The 22835-nt window shown below is 42.4% G+C and overlaps 1 protein-coding gene across 6 annotated transcripts in view; it reads right to left on the bottom strand.

Moving 5' to 3' along the window:
- The window catches only part of USP13 (ubiquitin specific peptidase 13), a 129764-nt gene that overhangs the window by 24321 nt on the left and 82608 nt on the right, over window positions 1-22835 (bottom strand). For 4 of the 6 annotated variants that reach the window (XM_024245131.3, XM_024245132.3, XM_024245133.3 and 1 more), the window contains 6 exons: window positions 19440-19565; window positions 17471-17624; window positions 14621-14795; window positions 7037-7125; window positions 4519-4641; window positions 2299-2325 (listed from right to left, as the gene is read on the bottom strand). In XM_024245131.3, the coding sequence (XP_024100899.1) occupies window positions 2299-2325; window positions 4519-4641; window positions 7037-7125; window positions 14621-14795; window positions 17471-17624; window positions 19440-19565 (694 nt within the window). The remainder of the gene's footprint in view (window positions 1-2298; window positions 2326-4518; window positions 4642-7036; window positions 7126-14620; window positions 14796-17470; window positions 17625-19439; window positions 19566-22835) is intronic. The other 2 variants (XM_063722356.1, XM_054553033.2) reach the window with 1 other exon arrangement.

Below are 22835 nucleotides of genomic sequence, written 5' to 3'. Positions count from 1 at the left end.
TTTTAAACCTACATAGTCTATCCTCTCCTTAGAAATTCATGATGTGCATTAGCACAGTGAAGACTCAAAAGTTCTGTAATAAAGAATCCTACAGTAAAGAAACTATGAAACTCTGTAGGGCACCTTTCAACATCTCTTAAGACTTTAGTCTTAAAAGATATATAGATATAGATATAATCTCAAAGATACATGTTTATAATATTAGACCAGAAATACGTAATTCCGGCTGGGCGCGGTGGCTCACGCAGGAGGCAGAGGTTGGCTCACCCAGGAGGCAGAGGTTGCAGTGAGCCGAGATTGTTCCACTGTACTCCAGCCTGGGTGACAGAGTGAGACTCCGTCTCAAAAAAAAAAGAAATGTATAATTCCATTTTTGTGAAAAATAAAGTGAGCCAGGCACAATAAAGAATAGAAGGATATATTCCAAATGTCAACAGTGGTTATAGATGGGTGATGGAAACATGGATGATTCTTCTGCCTACTCCATAGTCTCTAAATGACTTTTTACTTTTGTAATGAGAAAATAAAGTTATTCTTTTTAAAATTTTATGGGCCGGGCGCGGTGGCTCACGTGTGTAATCCCAGCACTTTGGGAGGCCGAGGCGGGTGGATCACGAGGTCAGGAGATCAAGACCATCCTGGTTAACACAGTAAAACCCCGTCTCCACTAAAAATACAAAAAATGAGCCAGGCGTGGTGGCGGGCGCCTGTAGGCCCAGCTACTCGGGAGGCTGAGGCAGGAGAATGGCGTGAACCCGGGAGGTGGAGCTTGCAGTGAGCCAAGATGGTGCCACTGCACTCCAGCCTGGGTGATAGAGCAAGACTCCGTCTCAAAAAAAAAAAAAAAAAAAAAAAAAAAATTTAAGAAAGGTAGGATGCAAATGTCAGTTCATGAGAGAGAGTTTTATTTTCTCCTGATTGTTGGTAAGACAGCATGCTTAGATTCAGGAGGAAATAAATGGCCAAACCAGCAACACTAAAAAACGGCTGCATGCTCTCACCATTGGAGGCAGGCTCCTCTGGCACAGTGAATTCCAAATGCCCATCACTTCCCATGGAGTGAGATCCTGCAGGCCAGCTCTCCACAGCATCAGGAGCAACCAGCAAACTTCTCACATGCCAGGATAGTCTAGTGGCATGAGAAGCAAGGCAACTCCTAGCCCTAGTTCTGGTCCCAGGTCTTCAGTCTCCAAAACTTCCTAGATGTAGGAAGTTTGATCCTCTATAAAATGTCACCTGCCTTGCCCTTCCTACAATGATATGGGACCTTTCTGATAAAAGGTAGAGTTGTAGACCTGTCCCAATGAGATCTGGGACCTTGTTTTATAAAAAGTAGAGATGTAGACTGTTGAAAGAATTTATGGAACAATAAATGCTAAATGATCATGGTAAGCATTCAAAAATTTTAGCAGTGGCTATTACAATTAGATTATTCGCAGTGGGAATAGTATGTCCCAGGCTACCCATAGTCCTACCAGGTTGCATGTGAAGATCATGGCAGGCTGACCCTTGCTGACTCTAATTACTCCTCTAACAATCAGCAAAACATTGTCTCAAGAAAGGAGACATGGAGGTTTAAGCTTCATGATCAATCATTCGCAATGTGCAAGATTGAAACTCCTAAATTAATATTAGTTACTGTCTTGAAAGACTTTACAGACCAAAAGATTTAGAGTATCTAGTGTTAAATGCTTTCTCTTTCTCCTAGTTAATATCTAAATATTGTCTATCATTTATTTTTTATGTTCTTTCTAGAAAACCAAGAGTATCAACTCCCACAGGATTAGGAACTAAAAGCCTATAAAATTAACAAACAATCCAATCAAACTAATATCCTTGAGAGCATTAATTAACACTATCATGTCCTGTCAGCTGTGTGTCTTCATTATGTGTCTGACAGCAGGATAGGAAAAAGTGACTGATCACTGTGCCACCATTGCACAAAGAGGTCTACTCAGTGGCCAGAGAGGGAAGAAAGGGCATGGCTAGCCCCATTCACACATGAGGAAACTGGGGCTCAGAGAAGGTAAGTAAATTACTCCAGGTCACACAGTCATAAACGGCAGGCCAAGATTCTGACCCAGGGCTAGTTAGCTTCATGCTAATGGTCACTCTCCTGAGCCCCACGGGCCACCTGATCAGCGTGTCACTGACTAGCAGACACGGAGTTGTTCCCGCCTGGGAAAAGCTGCACACACACACGTACAGAACAATGCCTCTTTACTGAACTCTCACAGACAAATTCATCAGATTAATAACAACAGTAGGACATTGAGAAACATTTTTAAAGATACATACGGTCTATCAATTGGTTCATCAGGCGATCTGGAAATTAAAGGAGAGGACAGAAAATGAGACCAAACCATGTCAAGGAGTTTTAGAAAAAGAAAACCCATTGAACCAGGGCATTCCCAATGCCCTCCCCACTCCTGGGGACCATACACTGTTGTCAATCCCTCAACCACACACAGACCACCCCAGCCTCAGTAATAAGAGAAAGTAATAGCTTTCAGGAGTTTAGGTTAGTTAAAACATGATGCTTTGATTATTATCCTAACAAACTACTATTTCCCTATTATCTCTCTATTATTTCTTCTTTAAAAAAAAAAATTTTTTTTGGAGACACGGTCTCACTCTGTCACCCAGACCCAGAGGGTGGTACAGCAATCATAGCTCACTGCAGCCTCGACCTCCTGGGCTCAGGTGATCCTCCTGGCTTAGCCTACTGAGTAGCTGGAACTACAGGCACATGTCACCAGTCACCACGCCTGGCAAACTTTTAAATTTTTTATTTTTTGTAGAGACAGTGTCTCACTATGCTGACCAGGTTGGTTTCAAATTCCTGGGCTCAAGTGATCCTCCCACCTCAGCCTCCCAAAGTGCTGGGATTACAGGCATGCACCACTGCGCCCAGCCTCTCTCTGTATTTTTTGTTTGTTTGTTTTTTGGGTTTTTTTTTTTTTGAGACAGGGTCTCGCTCTGCCGCCAGGCTGGAATGCAGTGGCGCAATCTCGGCTCGACTCCGTGGTTCAAGCGATTCTCCTGCCTCAGCCTCCTGAGTAGCTGGGATTACAGGCACGTGCGGCCATGCCCAGTTAACTTTTGTATTTTTAGTAGAGATGAGGTTTCACCATGTTGGCCAGGATGGTCTCAATCTCCTGACTTCGTGATCTGCCCGCCTTGGCCTCCCCAAGTGCTGGGATTATAGGTGTGAGCCACCACGCCTGGCCCTCTCTGTATTTCTAAGATCTTTGTATAACTACAAACCAAAGATTCTATTATGAACATCAGAGAGAGCTGGAGCAGTACTAATAAACCATCTTGTATTATCTGATGCCCACGTCGATCCTTCTTTAACCCCTTTAATGAACCACCTGTACTACGTGACCTAGAATGTCCCTTCTCTGCTCTTTCTCTATAATTTAGCATTTGACCCAGCATTAGAGAACAACATAATACAGATGCCTATCTGAATCCTATCTTGCTCCTTCTAGACTCATCTTACCCTTCCTTTATACCTGACTATGGTCACCTTCACTGTTTAACTGATGGAAAACCTTTAGCAGAGGGTCCCAGAGTGCTCTGTCGTTATGAGTTAATCTACTCATTAGGAAGATAAACAGTAAACAGGTGAGCAAACAAAGCCAGAATGAAACTGATTTCATCAGGATAACTGAGCTAATAATTAAACCAAGATTTTTCTGACACTGTTTTTGAACTCACAAAGGCGAGACAACTATTTTTGGCATATCCTTTTCCACTAAAAAGTTATGAGGCCAGGCACGGTGGCTCACGCCTGTAATCCCAACACTTTGGGAGGCCGAGGCGGGCAGATCACAAGGTCAGGAGATCGAGACCATCCTCGCTCACAAGGTGAAACCCCATCTCTACTAATAATACAAAAAAAAAATTAAGCGGGCATGGTGGCACACGCCTGTAGTCCCAGCTACTCGGGAGGCTGAGGCAGGAGAATTGCTTGAATCCAGCAGGTGGAGGTTGCAGTGAGCTAAGATCATGCCACTGCACTCTAGCCTGGGCAACAGAGCAAGGCTCCACCTCAAAAAAAAAAAAGAGTTATGTATTCTGAACAATGACCAGTGACGGGGTCACAGAGTCAAAGAGAAACTCAAATCTCTTCCTTTCTATGAAGCAGTAACAAAGCTGGGGAGGTGAGATGCCATCACAGTTTTTAAAACCAACTCACGCTGTTCAATTTCCCCTTTAGGTTGTCCAAAGGTACTCCCAAGAATGACACAGCTTCCCTAGACTAAAAGCCTACAGAAAAAAACTGTCCATTTCAACCACACATGATGGATCTGTGCCTCTTACAATGTCTATTTTATGTTTACTGTTGCAGCCATGCCTCCCTTCTGTGTCAGTGGTGGGTTACATCATAGCAGGGCAGCTAGACCCCCAATGGGTGGTGGTGGTAGCAGCAACACAGTGGTGGAAGAAAGAGACTGTTCCTACAGAACAGGGTGGAAGGGTAGAGCATATTCTCCTGGCAGGAGATGGTACCTTTTGAGTCATCAGGAATGACTATGGGGGGGCTGATGTCTGGAAGTTCTTCCTCTCCTGGCTGTAACCCCCTGGCTCGGAGATGGTTGATATCAAGTAGGTCTGGCATATCAATAGAAACATCTGCAAAATGAGAGAGATTATATCCACTAGGCTCTCCATAATCACCTTATTATAATACCAGCACTATAACTCTACATGCATGTGTCTAGACAGAGCTAAGGGATGTTTTTCAATTCCCTAGAATATGTCGCTCGACCAGCAGGTTCATGAAGACTAATCAGATATTAGTGGAGAACCCAGGGAAAAATACAGTGGGTGGCAGGATTTCACCCCAAACAAGAGCAAACCATTTAAGCCTGAGGTCACAAATTGGCAGCCCATAGACCATGTGTGGCCCAGACACAATCTGTTTGATATTTTAAAAGTGTGGACAACAAATTCCAATGTTTAAATCAGAAGATTTAAGGTAAAATCCAGATTTCCAGCTTATTTTGAAAAGCATAAAGATGTAGCACATTCTCATGTGGTAACAACCATCTGGAGCTGATCCTCAGTTTCTACCCTAGACAATGGTGCAATGTTAGTCTGACACAGACCCCACTGCTCCTTGTTGCTCCCTGAGCATCATATTTGTGCTACTCTGAGTCTTATGGCAGTTTTTCTAGTTCATCTTTTTATTCAAAGTGGGAACACCCAAGCTAGGCCAAGATGGCTAGCTACAAGCCTCCTATACTCAGCCCAGTTCTTTCATTTGGATGATTACCCTGTCCTTGTTAGGCATTTGAGTTTGCAACCCCATTTGATGATGCAACCCCGTTCTTAGATCATGATGGGTACTGTGGATTTTCTAACTAAGATATTGAATAAATGAAGTTTTAAAGAAATTAATTGAATCTCAAGTGTATTCTTTACAGTACTTTCTTTTAACTTCTTGGCTCTCTTATTGTGTTGACTTATTCAAATACAAAATTTGTCAGACTAATACCCTGTCAAGATTTAGTGCTGCACATATTCAGATGATAATAATGAAAAATGGGTTCAAATGTTGGTACAGGATACATCTTTTGGGCTAGCAAACAACCTGAAAATACTGTCCCCCAAATCAGTTATGATACCAGGTACATAAATCCTACTTTAAAACAACAACCCAAAGAACAAAGCTTAGTTTAAAAAAGCAAATTTAAATTTCAGGGGGCAGCAAAACCAAACATAAAAACTGACCATCAAAATCAATACAACTGCTCCTTAAGAGAAAAATTCAGGTTCATTCAAGAACATTTTGAGGTTCCTTAAAATTCAGCAAGTCAATGAAATATGATTCAAATTTTGTATTCCAGTACAGAAATTCCAAGGACAAAGAAAATAAGCAAACTATTTCCAAGGCAATTCAAAGCCTTCAGAGCAAGAAAGTTTTTTCTCTCAGGTGCTTTTCAGGTCCATGGAAGAAAAGCTGAGTTGTCAGCATCCTGCCCTCTGCCTTCCCCTGCTCACAAAACTATTCTGCCAGGAAAAGGCAGGATCTCCTGCAGGATCAGTTACAGCCCAGCACAATTTCATGTGGCAAACAAGTGCTGTGTAACTGTTAGTGCTGGAGCTCTCTAGGAAATCACTCCAGCCGATTCTACATCCTTTTTACCTATCCCCTTCAGACGAGCGCTTAGTTAACCAGCATAAGATTGAGTCGGGTTTTTTCTTAAGTATTTAAAAACATAAAAACTTTAAAAGACTGGCAAATAGTCCAAGGTTCTTGCTTGAGAAACTGTACATTCTTCCACACCACTGAGGACAACCTAGTAACGCCGTTTGTATTAGATTATAATGCTGGAGAAAGGCTGTTATGTATTGTCTGGAAAATTAACCTCCAACAATGGTCAGGAACTGTAAAAATTAGCATGAAGAAAACCTCATGAAGCCAAAATCACATCCTTTTGTTTTACTGTCTAATGCAACTGGCTTTTTCTACTTTATTAAGTGAATGTCATTAGCCACACCTGCCTGCTCAGAGGCAGAAGAGAGATCCTAAGAGGCGACTGCATCTTCAACCACTGGCTGCTCAAAGTGTGGCCTGTGGGCCAGCAGCACCAACAGCATCGGCAGCACCAACAGCATCAGCAGCACCAACAGCATCAGCATCACGTGGGAGCTTGTTAGTAACACAGAATCGCAGGCCCACTCCAGACCTGCCCAATCTGCGTCTGCATTTTAACCAAGATCCCAGGTAATTCATATGCACATTAAAGTTTGGAAAGCACTGTTTATTTGACAATGTGAGGATTCTGTTTACACTCTTAGAATTTGGTCATTCCAGAAACCATAACTGGAGGGGTGGGTAAGCAGGTGGCAATTTTTATTGTCAGTTCTTATCACATACTCTGATGCAAAACAGAAAGGTGAGAATGATGGAAGAATGAAATGGAACTGTTTGTGGCAGCCAACTACATGGGCTCTTTCACATGCCATGTTGTTTAAATGGCTCATTCGATGTTTTAAGCAAAAGCATGCAAAAGATACCTACCAAATTTTTTGGGAACCCAGTCAAGACCAAAAGTGAACTTCTTTATCTGCACTACCAAGTATTCAGGGAATGAAGCAAAGCGAGATGTTCTGGGAAACACAAGGGGATATATCAATGAAACAAGGCAATAAGAATTGTGAATACAGTTCAAAAAGCATATCAACTTTGTCTGAGGCACACCTGGCCATTCCAATGGCTCAACTGAAGAGGAGGAACACGCAAACACAGACATGTAAGTGGACACACATTCGCTCTCCCCTGCTCATTTGTCCTGGCCTCTTCACAAGAAGAAAATGTTTAATGTAGAATGTTATCGTTTAAGAATGCTTTTAGGTAGGCATGGTGGCTCACGCCTGTAATCCCGGCACTTTGGGAGGCCGAAGTGGGCAGATCACCTGAGGTCAGGAGTTCAAGACCAGCCTGGCCAACATGGTGAAACCCTGTCTCTACTAAAAATACAAAAATTAGCCGGGCATAAAAATACAAAAATTAGTGGGGATTGGGGCACGCCTGTAATCCCCACTCGGGAGGCTGAGGCAGGAGAATCACTTGAACCCCAGAGGCGAAGGATGCAGTGAGCTGAGATCATGCCACTGGACTCCAGCCTGGGCAACAGAGTAAGACTCCATCTCAAAAAAAAAAGAATGCTTTTGGACCTGTTTCAAAATTGTTACTTTTACTTTGCTGTGGTGTTTTATATTTCTGAAAAGTGCTTTTCAGCCATTTGTTTTTTCTGAAATCCTTGCTAGAATTTAGTATACATAGTTTTAACTGTTTACAGCATGCATGCATGGTATACATGTATATGGGGTTTGAAAAGGCTCCCCAGGTGATCCTGAAACACCCCCACCTCCACTTCCACTTCCACACAGAATCACTGTCTTATAGCACAGAGTTGGCAGACGAAGGGCTTACTGAAACTTTGGCTGAGGTTGACTATTGGAAATGCCAGGGCCTCATTGAAATATTGCAGCACTTAATCCATGGCCACATGGATCCTAGGGGTAGACATATTATGGGATAAGTATCCAAAACATCTGAATCTGGGCCTTGAAGTTTAAAATTAATACACAGTACCAGTATCTTGAATCCTCTTCAAACTTTCAGAAAGGCTCAATTTCCTGGGCATGGATTTGGCAATTTTATACACAGACTGTTCAACCTGTACACCAAATTCATACCCTAGTTCCAGCTCATTCACTCCACATTTATCATCCTGTTTTTAACAACCATTTCTATTTGTAGTCAATGTGGGTGTGGTAGGTATATGTAAAAAAGAAAATGAGCTGTTTATAGGTATCACAGATACCTTTTAAAATAAAAAATTCTAGAATATCCTCCCCTATTCCACTTTTCAAATCTAAGTCATTGCCTTCTATTTGTAATGCATCTTCCCAGAATTTAGAAAACAAATGCATAAAACCTAAGGTATAATAATAATAATAATTAAAAAAAAAAAAAGAAAGAAAGTGAAAAGATGGCCGGGCGCGGTGGCTCATGCCTGTAATCCCAGCATCTTGGGAGGCTGAGATAGGTGGCTCACGAGATCAGGAGTTCGAGACCAGCCTGGCCAACATGGTAAAACCCCATCTCTACTAAAAATACAAAAATTAGCTGGGCGTGGTAAAAAAGAAAGTAAAAAGACAATCTTCAGAATGGGAGAAAATATTTACAAATCATATATCTGTTAAGGGACTTTATATTCAGAATATATAAAGAATTCTTACAACTCAACAATAAAAAGACAAATAGCTCAATTTAAAAATCAACAAAGTATTTGAATATTCTCCAAACAAAATATACAAATGACCAATAAACATACAAAAATAAAAAAATAAAATAAAAAAAAACAAAAACAAATGCAAATGTATTGCTGCCCCCTAGTGTCAGAGAAAAGGCACAGCACAGGGACAGAACACAGGACAAAAAACAAACGATGTGGATGTGGGTCTTGAAAATGCCACTTCATTCACTCCAAATCTGGGCAAACCACTGACACTCCCTGATCCACCTACAAAATGGACTTACTAATCATGTCTACCTGCCAGGCCGTGCAATGTTCATGGAATGAGGTGAAACCGCTTGGCACACTAGAAAGTATTGTATATACCTAAGGAATTAGCATGATTATTTTGTCATGAAAGAGGTAAAAGCTATAAAGCCTTGGATGCTGAATTGAACTGTCACTTATCAGTATTTTACCCCCAGGCAAGTTATTTAAATTCCCTGTATCTCAAATTCTCCATTACAAAGTTGGTAGAAGAATAAAGGCAATTCAGAAAACAGGAGCTTTATCATCCCAGGCAACTAATCTACTATTAGCCAGGCTCACTCTCCAGAAATTATATATTATCTCTAATTAGGTTTTTCTTCTGAGAAGCAGTAATAAACATTATTCTTATTTAAATGTCACCAAGTCCTCAACTGCACCAAAAAACAACAAACTCCGTCTGGTATTTTATATATACATATATATGTGTGTATATATATATAGATAGACAGATATAGATTTTTTTTTTTTTTTTTTGAGACACAGTTTTGCTCTTGTTACACAGGCTGGAGTGCAACAGCGTGATCTCGGGTCACTGCAACCTCTGCCTCCTGGATTCCAGTGATTCTCCTGCCTCAGCCTCCTGAGTAGCTGGGATTACAGGCACCTGCCACCATGCCCAGCTAATTTTTGTATTTTTAGTAGAGATGGGGTTTCACCATGTTGGCCAGGCTGGTCTCAGACTCCTAACCTCAGATGATCCACCCATCTCGGCCTCCCAAAGTGCTGGGATTACAGATGTGAGCCACCGCACCCAGCCATGATATTTTAATGTAAAAATGTTCTTTTTCTTACCTCCTCTTCCTACCACATTAGCTTAAAATCTGGAAAATACATAACAGTGAAATCAACCAAAAGACATTGGTAAACCAATAATTTCCAAAATATGACTCAGGATCCCTGAGACTCTTGAAGCTGCTCTGTGGTCAGTATCTAGGCGGGGTGTCAGCTGTAATACCATAATAGGGGTAGTGGAATAACTCAAGGTTGGGGCAGGGATAATTTAACACATCACTGTGTTATGGGTAGCTGCCAACCTAAAAGTACCAGAAAGTAGATTTAGATGGTGTTCACATAATATTTGCCCTATTGGGTAAAACATTCTTTATTCATCTTTGTAACCTCTGTAGGGTCTCAAGTTGAATCGCTCACATGTAGTAACTGTTCAATATATCTGTTCAAATCAATCTCAAAAGTTATGGTTTGCATTCATTTATTGCAGTTTGGGGACATCAAGTTAGTTAAATCTAGCAAAGTTATAAATTATGCTCAGCTTATTCTTTTATTTCTAAAATTAATTTCTGGAATTAAAATATTTCTTGGAAAATGGTATGTTTTTAATAAAGATCATTAGAATGTAAATCATTCAAAGAGATCTAGATAGACAGCAAATTTTCTTCAAAGAGCTGTTATGGGAATTAAATGATTTAAGACATATAAAGTGCTTATAATATGTCCCAACAACAATATTGTATTGTTGTTAACAACCTGTTAACATTATTTAAAATATATTGATTGTTCGCTAAATCACAATTAAGGCAAAAATACGATAAAGATTTTATTGAGAAAGAAATATAAACTGTACCTCTTCCTGACATTAAGACATTAACATGTCTACAGTATTGAAAACCTAACAACTAAAAAAAACCATAATCTTCCCGTCTACTTGTTGAAAATATGATCATTAATCCACCACACTCAAATTATATCATCAAAAACAAAAAAACGAAGATAAAGATAACAGAAATAACAATTCCATCCTATATTTGCCCTGTGTGAAGCACTTTACATGGCTTATCTCACTTAATCCTTACCCCAACCCTGTAAAGAAAGTACCATTATTATCCCCAGTTTACAGATAGGGAAGCCGGGCTTATGGCAGTGAGATCACTTGGCCAAGGTCACATACCAATAAGTTCTAGACTGGGCATTCAAACACTGGGCATCTACCTAGAGTCTGTGCTCTGCAACCCCACACTATGCTTTTCTCTTTATAAATGAGAATGGGTAAGTAAAAACCTCTCCCTCTCAACTCTTCATCTGTGAGCCATCTGAGGGCAGGAATTAGGTCTTGTTCAACCCATTGCCTAGAATATGCTAAGTGAGCAATAATATTTGCTGGGTGAATAAACTTTCCAAGCACTAATATTCTTCCCAGACACAGTCTGTTCATGATCATTTAAGAGAAGGGTCTTAAGGCCTGGCCCATACTGATGCAAGATCTGCCAAGATCTTTAGGACATTTTTTGCCTCTTCCTGGTCTTCAGGCTCTGGGTGTAACAAAAGAAAAACCCAAGGCCCCAAATTAACAAAACATAGACTGAATCACAGCCTACATTGCTGGAAATAAAAATAACATCTCTTAGAAATCCACTCAACTGGTTTTCTCAAAACCAATATTTGAAACATGATAAAGTATAATAAAGAAAAAGCAAGGCTCTATGAAAATGTAAGGATAAGCAAGCATGACAAGGAATATGGGGGTGCTTGATAACGGGCGTTTAGAGTTTGAACCCAATCAGACTGGAATGAATCCCATGCCTGCCACTTACTGGCCAATTACTTCTTTTATTTCTTCCTTCATAAAATGAGAAAATAATGGAACCTACCTCAGACTACTAAGAGGATGAAATATGATAACTGATGGGAAGTGCTTAACACATGACCTGGCAATAACAAATGTGCAAGAAATGATAGTTGCTTTATTACCTTTAACATCATCTTCTTCTTTCCCATAAGGACCAGTTTTCAATTAATAACAACTGGATATGCCCAGTACTAATTCTTCTCATGTATATAAAAGGCACATGCAAGAGCATGTGTGTACGCAGACAAAAAGGAAAAGGTAAAAGGTCCTTGTAAGAACTATAGGAAGCAGAAACCCCTCCTCGAGGATTCTAGATAGATATGCTAGCACTGCCTACAACTGAATATTTTGCAGCATCTGAGGAGAAATTCAGGAGAGCATCATTTCTCCATTACAGATGGAATCACTGGGCGGTGACTTTGCCCCAGGACAGAAGCTAAGGGTGGAAGGTGGACACAGGAGAAGAATCCAGGTCTCCTGACCACTAGCCCTGGGCTCAGGGAATCTGCCTCTCTGTGGAAAGCTAACGCCTCTCAGTCCCCATTTTAAAGATGGGCCATTTCCAGGTGTTGAAAAGGCTGCTTCCTGGCAGGACACTTCTAGGGAGAGGCAGGCACAGACAGTGTGTCACATCCTGCACTTCTAAGACACCAGGCCCCTTTTCTGAAGAGCAGAAAGGGGTGGCTGAGGGCCAGGCAAGTGAACAATACCCCAGTCGGCAGCTCACACCTGATGCTGGGGCTTTCAAAGCTTCCAGACCCCACAATCACCTTCCACCTCCAAAATGGAATCAGAACAAAAGCACAAAGAGAAAAGGATAAATGTTCGAGGAATCAGTGTTAAACCTACTGTCAATGATTTTAAAAAATTGCTTCCATCACTAATAGAGTGTGTAGAGATCTAACTGCCCAAAGATATCTCTGAGTTGTAATAAAGTATCTCTCACACTGAACTTGAGAACTCAACAACTGTTATCTGCAAGGACACAAACAGGCACATGCACATGTGCACACATACACAACATACACACACACAACCACCCACACCTATAACTGAGCAGTCCTAGGATAAAAACTCACCTAGTGATGGGCAACTGATACCTGAATGAACTACTATTAATCTCCCTTGGATAGGGAGCTTTTTAAAAATAATTTTAACAAATATGGCTTGTTTTTCCTTTTTGAAATAAATTGTTTTTGCTTTCCTGTTTTTAACATATGAACTCTACAATCTGAAACATAGCAGAAGCCTGAGGGAGGGGTTTCACAGAGAACAAATAATATAGGTTGAGGCCAGACATGGTGGCTTATGCCTGTAATCCCAGCACTTTGGGAGGCTGAGGAGGGCAGATCACCTGAGGTCAGGAGTTCGAGATCAGCCTGGCTAAATAGTGAAACCCCGTCTCCACTAAAAAAACAAAAATTGGCTGGGTGCGGTGGCTCACGCCTGTAATCAAGCACTTTGGGAGGCCAAGGAGGGAGGATCACCTGAGGTTGGGAGTTTGAGACCAGCCTGACCAACATGGAGAAACCTCATCTCTACTAAAAATACAAAATTAGCCGGGCATGGTGGTGCAGGCCTGTAATCCCAGCTACTCGGGAAGCTGAGGCAGGAGAATCACTTGAACCCGGGAGGCGCAGGTTGTGGCGAGCCGAGATCGCGCCACTGCACTCCAGCCTGGGCAACAAAAGCAAAACTCCGTCTCAAAAAAAAACAAACAAAAAAAAATACAAAAATTAGCCGGGCTTGGTGGCATGTGCCTGCATTCCCAGCTACTCAGGAGGCTGAAACAGGAGAATTGCTTGAACTTGGGAGGCAGAGGTTGCAGTGAGCCAAGATCATGCCACTGCACTCCAGCCTGGGTGACAGAGCGAGACTCCCTCTAAAATATATATATGATACTTATATATATTATATGTATATATATAAAATTTTATATATATACATTTTATATATAAAATTTTATATATATATATATATATATATGTATAGGTTGAACTGCTATGAGGCCATGGTAAAAACAGCCTGCACCAGCTGTTCCATCCTTTAATCCCCTTTATGTTAGCCAAAATCTCAATCTTAGCCTCAAAGAAAAATGGCCAAAGAATATCTGAACGTAGCAAAACTCCTGGAGCCAAACTTTCAGACCTCCCTTTGTTTTATGCCACTGCAAGCACTCTTTTTCCAATTAAGTGCAGTGATATGAAGTGTGTTGGCAAGGACTCGACTGCATCAAATCAACTAGGGTGGCAGATGGAGAAAAAAAAACTTTTATGTGTCTGACAACCAGCCTCATAATGTGAAAACAGGACATCTGACAAAACCCTGAACGGCTCGTTTCAACAATGCTCAGGAGACTTCCTTGTCCACTTTGAGATGTCCCGAGACTCCTAGTCTCCAAAGAGAAACATAGCCAACCAAGTTCTAGACCAAGTCTTTAATTATGGAGTTAAAATATAGTGCAATGGAGTTTAAATATGGAGGCCTGTCTTAAGCATTTTTGTAATTTCTTCATGAATAATGTCATTCTTGCCATTTGGGGGTAGAGGATTGTTTCTTGGCTGTATCCTCTTGGTGAGAGAGGGGCTGGGGGTGGGGTCAAGGTTGGGAGGAAGGGAAGGAGGAAGGGAGGAAGGGAGGGAGGGAGGAAGGAAGGAAGGAAGGAAGGCAGGCTCCTAATAGAGAATAAATCACAACCTTACATTTAAAAAAAGAAAAAAGAAAACCCTTCCTTAGCACATAATATAAATCACAGGCCTGTTTTATTGGACAGGTCTCACACAAGTGAAGTTTGACGACAATTAGGGTGTGTGAACCATAATCCCATCCATCACACATAAACAAACACACACAGACACAAATAACACCCACTCCCTCTCCCTTACCCCTGTCCCCACCTCTCAAGGCCCCTCCTCACCCCACTGCCACCACACATACACACACTTACTTCACACCCGCAGACTTTGCTTGTAGGGCACTGCTCCAGAAATCATCAACATTTTCTGGTTCAGAGAAGGCCTGAAGGCAGGCACTAAATGGTATCTTGGCACGCACCAACTCAGGAAGGGGTCTTCTGTTTGCTTCTGCTTCCCTTCTCGTTAGTTCATAAGCGATCAGTTCATCTGGGTGAAAGAGCAAATGAATGACCTTGCAATCGCTCTTACCCTATGGAAATGAAAAGCACCCTCTTTGGACAGTCTTCCCTGAAGGTTTCTGGGCTGGGCCAGGGTTGCTTATTTGTTGTCCTTTACAGAGCCAGATGTGCCTGCTGAAAGGCTGTTCTGGGGCTGTCTTTAGAGTTGCACCGACAGGTGGTATCAAGCCATTCACATCTTTTTGCATGCTCCCCTTTGCAACTGACAGAAGGGAAGTGTGAGCTTGGCCTGGCCTGGGTGGGTGAGAGGGTCAGACCATGTGTGTGATATAAATGCCCATGAATCTTGTTTGTCCAAAGGCCAATACTGGGATTATTCAAATGCCATCCTCCCAACACAAGGCCTTCGCATCAGAGTATTTTATAGCCAGAAAAGGTCCAAGAGCTCACCTCTTCCCAGTTCTTCATTGCCTTGCTGAAGAACTGAGGCCCAAAGTCAAAACCAGCCAATTATTGACAAAGCTGGACTTAAAACCCTGATCAGCACTCCCTCTACAACCCAACAGATAAGGCCAGAAAGAGATGTTACATTGTGTAAGGGGATCAATTTTTGCCAATGATCACACACACATACACAAAACTAACAAAAACATTCTTGTTAACTTTAAGCTGTTTTAAAATAAAATAACCAAAGGCAGAAAAAAACAAACAAACAAAAAAAACAGAAAAAAAAAACAAAAAGAACCACCACTAAGCGCCTGACAAGAACCAGATCCAGTGTTACACATTTTCTGATTTGGTTCCACCAGCAACTATGATTAGAGGTCATGGGTCCCACAGAGGTGTGAGGCCAAGGAGGAGGATAACTACAGGACTGCAGTTAGCCACCATCACACAACCCATGACAGTAACCAACACTGCCGAGACAACTTCCTGTGGAGGTTACCCAATACCTCAGACATCAGGGCAACCAACCTAGAAGGCCTCTGTGCTATTCCTACTCAAATGATTAAATACTAAGGGAAAAAGAGGAACCTCCCAAGCACCAGCAGATCTGGTCCTGGAAACTAGCCTGTAGTCACAATTTTTTATCGATTTGAATGGCCTTTCTGATCATTTCTTTTGTATTACTCAAAAAAAAAAAACTCATTTATCAGTTTGTAAGTACACTTATGCACATATGTGTTTTCCTAAACACATCTTAGATGTTTTAAAATTCATTCCCCTGTCCCCAATCAGTTTATGATGTACTTATATCTAGGTTGCTAACATTAGGTGTTCCCAACAGTCAAATTCCAGAGACTAAATTATAACTCTCCTTTCTGAAAAAAAAAAAAGGAGTTATCACTAATAAATGATAAACAGAGTTAGAAAAGATCATGGACCTGAGCAGACATGTGAGTCAGTAACCCTGAGGTAGACAAGAGAAATCACTGAAGCCTAGTTCTAACAAGGAAACAAACAGCAGACTCCTATTCCCCTTGTTTCTACACCAAAAGGATTTTGAAGCTGATCAAAAACTGCATGAGCATATAGAAATTGAAAATCGTTTCATCTTAAATCATCATAATCATCACTTTCCAATTAACATCATAAACTGACCCGTGACCCCCCACACACAAGAAAGAGGAAAAAGGGCCATCCAGGGAATTGCTAAACTTTTTTCTCAAAAAAAAAAAAAAAAAACAGGATACATGTGTAGAACGTGTGCAGGTCTGTTACACAGGTATACGTGTGCCATGGTGGTTTGCTGCACCTACTGACCTGTCCTCTAAGTTCCCTCCCCTTTCCCCCAACCCACCAACAGGCCTCAGTGTGTGATGTTCCCCTCCCTGTGTCCATGTGTTCTCAATGTTCAACTCGCACTTATGAGTGAGAATATGCGGTGTTTGGTTTTCTGTTCCTGTGTTAGTTTGCTGAGGATGAGGGCTTCCAGCTTCATCCATGTGCAAAGGACATGATCTCATTCCTTTTTATGGCTGCATAGTGGAATTGCTGAACTTTACAAAAATGACTGGTTCACAGGAGATGCGCAATCCAGCAGCTATTTTGTCTTTTTTGCTTCTATGATGTTAATTCAAAGAAATGCCATTTGTCTATTCTGCCTAGGAAGAACCAGCTTAGACTGATGGAAGGAGGAGGCACCAAACATGAGTGCCACATCTCTGCCTCCTTCTCTCTTCCAAAGCCCAGAGACCCTTCTAATGGGCTTTGCTTTTACAAAGAACCCTGACACAATTTTTCTCCCAGAAGAGCTGGCTGAAATACTCACGTGCCAAAGCTGGATTATTTCAAGAGATCTCTGCTTGAATGTCTAACTTTAAAAAATGCAGTCCTGATCATTCCCCTCAGACTTTATAGCACAACTTATAAATGATAGTGTTAAAGAATTTTCTACATACATCATTACCAACAATTTTCCCCAAAATTATGCTGACTCCATACTCAGTAGTTGGCCAAATTTATAGGCAGTGAAGTAGGTTCCAACCATAACGCCTCCATAAAACCTGTGATGCATTTGATTCTTCTCAAAGGAAAAGTCACATGGGAACTAACAAAGAGATGAAAAGAGATGTGCAAAGCAGACATCACCTGGGCTGGGTCTACTCCTGACACACTTCAGTGACTAAACCATTCTGTCTGATTCAAGTGTTTTCCCATATGAAGACACGCAGTACCAATTTCCCACTTTGGAATTGTTACCCTTGTTGGTTGCCGCCTCCATGGCCACAGGTAACTGCATCAGGTAATCCACTCTCTCCGTGTAGCGGACTTTCCGGGTCTGACAGCACTGAATGCGTTCTTCCACCAAAAAACGAAAAACATCGCTTGGGTTTTCTGAGCCGATGCGGTTCCTCTGAAGGATGGATTGTATCAGGTTAGTAAATGTATGAATATTGAGCCACTAAGACTTAGTAGAAAATGAACTCTAAACCTGGTGTAAACACTTGGCTTTATTAAACATGTCCTCTGGCCATGCCCATTCACCAAAGCACTTTAATAGAAAAACACTGGAATTTATCTAAAGTCCAAAAATAGGGATTGGTAAAATAAAATATAGTTCATCATGGATTACTATTTCAATATTATTAAATTAAAAACCATGGGAGAGAAATTCATGGAATGAGAAGAAAGGAGGAGGAGAAGCCAATCAAAAGAGAAAGGGAAAAAATAAAGGGCTGCCCTGGAAACATGAAAACAGGTACAATATGATTATATAAATACACTCATGTAAATTAGGTACAAATAAAACAGAAATTACGTTCTGTTAACAGATGTAATGACTTAAATGCAAAACATTTAAGTGAAAACACTGCTTACAGAAGAGCATGTAGAGAATTAACATAAGACCTGGAAAGTGACGGGAGGGGCAGATCCCAACCTGTGAACACTGGCTGTTGGCCGGGCACGGTGGCTCACGCCTGTAATCCCAGCACTTTGGGAGGCGGAGGCAGGCAGATCATCTGAGGTCAGGAGTTCAAGACCAGCCTGGCCAACATGGTGAAACCCCGTCTCTACTAAAAATACAAAAAATTAGCCAGGCATGGTGGTGGGTGCCTATAATCCCAGCTACTCGGAGGCTTTATTCTAAAAAAAATAGTTATCACTAATAAATGATAAACAGAGTTAGAAAAGATCATGGACCTGAGCAGACATGTGAGTCAGTAACCGTGAGGCAGACAAGAGAAACCACTAAAGCCTAGTTCTAACAAGGAAACAAACAACAGAAGAATCACTTGAACCTGGAAGGCAGAGGTTGCAGTGGGCCAAGATCATGCCACTGCACTCCAGCCTGGGCGACAAGAGCAAGACTCTGTCAAAAACAAACAAACAAACAAACAAAAACACTGGCTGTTTGCAGGGGGTGGCATTAAGAGGGATTTTGATGTTCTCCTTTGTGTTTTCTATATTTTCCACAAAGAACACTGCTGTAACCAGGAAAAAAAAAAAAAAGGCTTTACTCAGGAATTCTCAGTGGCTTTCCAGTGCACACCTGTAATCCCAGCACTTTGGGAGGCCGAGGCGGGCGGATCACAAGTTCAGGAGTTGGAGACCAGCCTGATCAATATGGTGAAACCCCATCTCTACTAAAAATACAAAAATTAGCCGGGCGTGGTGGCGGGCGCCTATAATCCCAGCTACTCAGGAGGCTGAGGCAGTAGAATTGCTTGAACCCAGGAGGCGGAGGTTGCAGTGAGCCAAGATTGTGCCACTGCACTCCAGCCTGGGCAACAGAGCTAGACTCCATCTCAAAAAAAAAAAAAAAAAATGTTTTTAATGGCATTCAATTCTGATGTAAGCAGACTCATCATCTTTGAGCAGTGGCAGGAGGACACCAAATACCACGCAGGGCTCTTAAGGAACTTTGTCACAAAGACCAGAAAAAAATAAATTGTGAATGGAATAACTGGCAAGCACTCCTATAACACATACAGGTTAAAAGGAGCACAGAGATCCACAAGTGTCTGGAAACTGGAGTGTGAAGAGCAGTCACATCAAGTGGGCTGAGCAGAGAGTTTCCAGGGAGCTGATTCTGAACCAACTTCAACAGGAGAGACTGAAGCAAGAAGAGAGTGGGGAAGCATTCTGATCAAGCCACAGCAGACTGCACTGAGCGGCTCGGCACCCTTCTTACAACCCCGCTGAGCATCCGTGAAGACTGACTACTCACCTCTACTAGATTCACCAGGTGCAAGAAGAATTCCTGGGCATCTTGCTGCCTGTTAGAGGAGAATTCCGGGTGGCTCTTGCTTACAAAGGCCTTAAACATGCGCGGAGAGATCCCGTTCTGCTGTGGCTAATGTATAAAAATGAAATGGACTTACGATACTTTCATGCAAATTAACAGCCCTAAGCGGCAAGCAAAGCAGAACCCACCATAAACTCCACTTTCCAGATGAGAAATCTACAGCCCAAAGAAGGTAAATAATGACAGTGGCCAATACTCGCTGGGTGTTTACTATGTGCCATGCCCTGCACTATGAACCTTATGAAGAACACAGGATGAGACTCTTCCTGTTTACTCAAAACTAGAGACAATAGGTGATACACACTTTAGAAAGTACTTACTTTCTAAAGACAGGCACTCGGCTCATTCTCACAGGACTTGTTACACAGTGACCAAATGTCACAGCCCATTTCAAAGCAAGCTTGGGAGGAGAGGTTTCCGATAGAAGTTAAAAGAGAGGCCAGGTGTGTTGGCTCATGCCTGTAATCCTAGCATTTTGGGAGGCCGAGGCAGGTGGATAACCTGAGGTCAGGAGTTCAAGACCAGCCCGGCCAACATGGCGAAACCCTGTCTCTATTAAAAATACAAAAAATTAGCTGGGCATGGTGGTGTGTGCCTGTAATCCCAGCTACTCAGGAGACTGAGGCAGGAAAATTGCTTGAACCTGGGAGGCGAAGGTTGCAGCGAGCCGAGATCGCACCATTGCACTCCAGCCTGGGTGACAAGAGCGAAACTCCATCTCAATAAATAAATAAATAAATAAATAAATAAATAAATAAATAAGAGGAGAGCTCTGCAGCATCTCCCCTTCCCTTCCATGAGGGTATAGGAGAGGACCCCTCCTGAAGAATGGAGCACTTACAAGAAAGAAAAATGGCATTGCACGGCCCAGTGAAGCACTGCAGAGCTGCTCAAGCTCACGAGCCCACCCCACACTGTTTCTGGACCAGAGCACAGGGAGTTCCAGGAGCTTGTAGAGGGCTTGCCCCTCACCTGGCTGCAGCTGCTAGAAAGGCTGCGGGGGAAGAGCAGGCAGCAGAGCAACTCTGGCAGGACGAGGATGCTGGATTTCCCGGGGGACCAGCAGGACAGCTCAGAAGGCAGCCAAATGCCCCATGCAGGACCCTGCAGAAGTGGGCGGGCTATTTGCCAGTGGAGAAGGCTCAGGACAGGAGAAGGTGAAGGCTGTAGAGGCCAGCTGGACAGAGCATCAGGGAAAGGTCCTTGTAAGGTCCCTGAGGGTGATATAACAGTTGCGGGGAGGCAGCTCTAAAGAACCACTAATGTTCCCCCACAAAAAGCCAGCCACGACAGGAGACATTTGGCAGCCCAGAGGGAGTCCACCAGCACATGGTAAGTGAAAAGACTCTGCCTACCTCTCTAATCTCCAATCCCCTTGACCCTTGACCATGGAGGGGCCAGCAGCAGGTGGAAAGAGGCAAGTAAGTGGAGCAAAGACCGCCCCCACAACCAAAAAAAAAAAAAAAATTAGATGCTGACACTAATGCTTCAGCACTGCTGTTTTCTAAAACTCTTGAGCTTGGTAGAATGAAGAAGACTAAAACTGGCTTTTTAATACTGGTAACCTACAGAAAATCACAAGGAATCTAGGGGATCTGCCCAGGATGCTCTGAAGAGGCAGGTAGGAAGATTCCACATCGCCTTTGGCAATAAAGATGTGCACCTGATAAAGCTGTTTCCCAAGTGTTTCCTCCAAGTTGAGCCCATCTACTAATGGTGATACCTACTGTCTCGTTAATACTTGTAGTAACCCTAGAAAGCGGACACTAGTCTTATCTTCACTCGGGAAGCTGAGACTGGCAGAGAAGTGCTATATAGGCCTTTCAACTCAAAGTGGTCTTAACACCCAACTGCCATGCAGCTAACAAAGCCTAACCAGAGTGACTCTAACTCCAGTTCCGGGCTGTCTGTAGCAAAAACAAGTAAGTGGGTCCTGAAGCATACTTAGGTCTCAGTCATACAAACCTCACCTTGTCATTTGAGCCAAAGAAGTAATTTATGCCCTCTCTGCAAATGCTGTAGCTGCTACCCACCCACTTTTCCATAAAACCTCCCTTTGCTTAGCTTGCAGACCATACTCCTCTCCTCTGAAGTCCAGAGCACAAACCGCCTTCTACCTTCTTTAACTTTCAGCCTGCTTCTGGTGTGTCTCTGCAGCCTTTGCGGTAGAGGCCATGTCTTACACCTCCTTGAATTCTCATGGACATCCAGGTCCATGCCTATAGTCTGGGGACCATGACACGTTTGCAGAATCACAGTCATATGCAACAGCTGATGAGAAAACTCCTTTATCTATCTCCCTGCGACAAAGAGGCAGCTCCATATATAACATCCCTCCAACACACATGTTCTATGCAGTGTTTTCTAATAAAAATCTGATGAATTTCCCTGTCTTGCCGAAAACATAATCTGGTCTGGGCATTTAGTATTTAGTGACTGCCTGCTTCATGCAGAGCACTATTGGAGATTCTGCCTTCTAGGAGCTTACAGACAACAGAGGAGATGAGAGACATACACACGCATCGATAACAAATGTTAGGGACCACCACAGAGGACCTGAAACACCACTGGTAGCTCTCAAAGAACTCCTCAAAGTGGCAGCATTGGGGCATCTAAGGACTGACAACCTGTATATAAATGACCAGCTTACACACATACATGGCTTCAGCTGTGCTTCCAGCGCTAGCCAAAGCGCAACTAATTTTACTACCTGACAATTAATTTTACTACCTGTATATACACCTCCTGAAACCTATGTAAAAGTTGTGACTTTCTTCATTCACAGTGCTGATATATATCACATAGTATCAGCTGACACGAGCATGCAATAATAATGCCCTAGCTTCATATAATGGCTAACATTTATGTACTCATTAAGCAGATATTTACTGAGAGCTATAAAATCTCAGGTGCTTGGATGAATACCTACTACGTGCCAGGCACAGTTCTTAACACTTTGCATATATATTTTTCTTAACCCACCCAACCCCATGAGGTGGTGATGATGATGATTTTCTCCACTTCACAGATGTGGAAACTGAGGCACAGAGATGTTCAGTCCAGGGTCACAAAGCTAAAAAAGTCTCTCCACCCTTCTCTCTAGTGTCCTTATGCTGTTTTTGGTATACATGTGCCAACATCTCATTTCTGAGGTCCCTGAGTCCATCCTACTAGCTGCTGAAGAGAAGACAACACATCAAGAGACTGCATAACCCTTCTTCAAGCCCACACAGCTCTAGGGCCAACACCACAAGCCAGTCCAACAGTTATTTCTCCACTTTGAAGAGTATGGAGGCACCACTTGGAATAAATCCCTCG

This window comes from Pongo abelii, chromosome 2 (genome assembly GCF_028885655.2).
Source record: "Pongo abelii isolate AG06213 chromosome 2, NHGRI_mPonAbe1-v2.0_pri, whole genome shotgun sequence".
NCBI lineage: Eukaryota > Metazoa > Chordata > Mammalia > Primates > Hominidae > Pongo > Pongo abelii.
The sequence above is the reverse complement of the archived record's forward strand: the minus strand, read 5'-3'. Positions and strand labels throughout refer to the sequence as shown.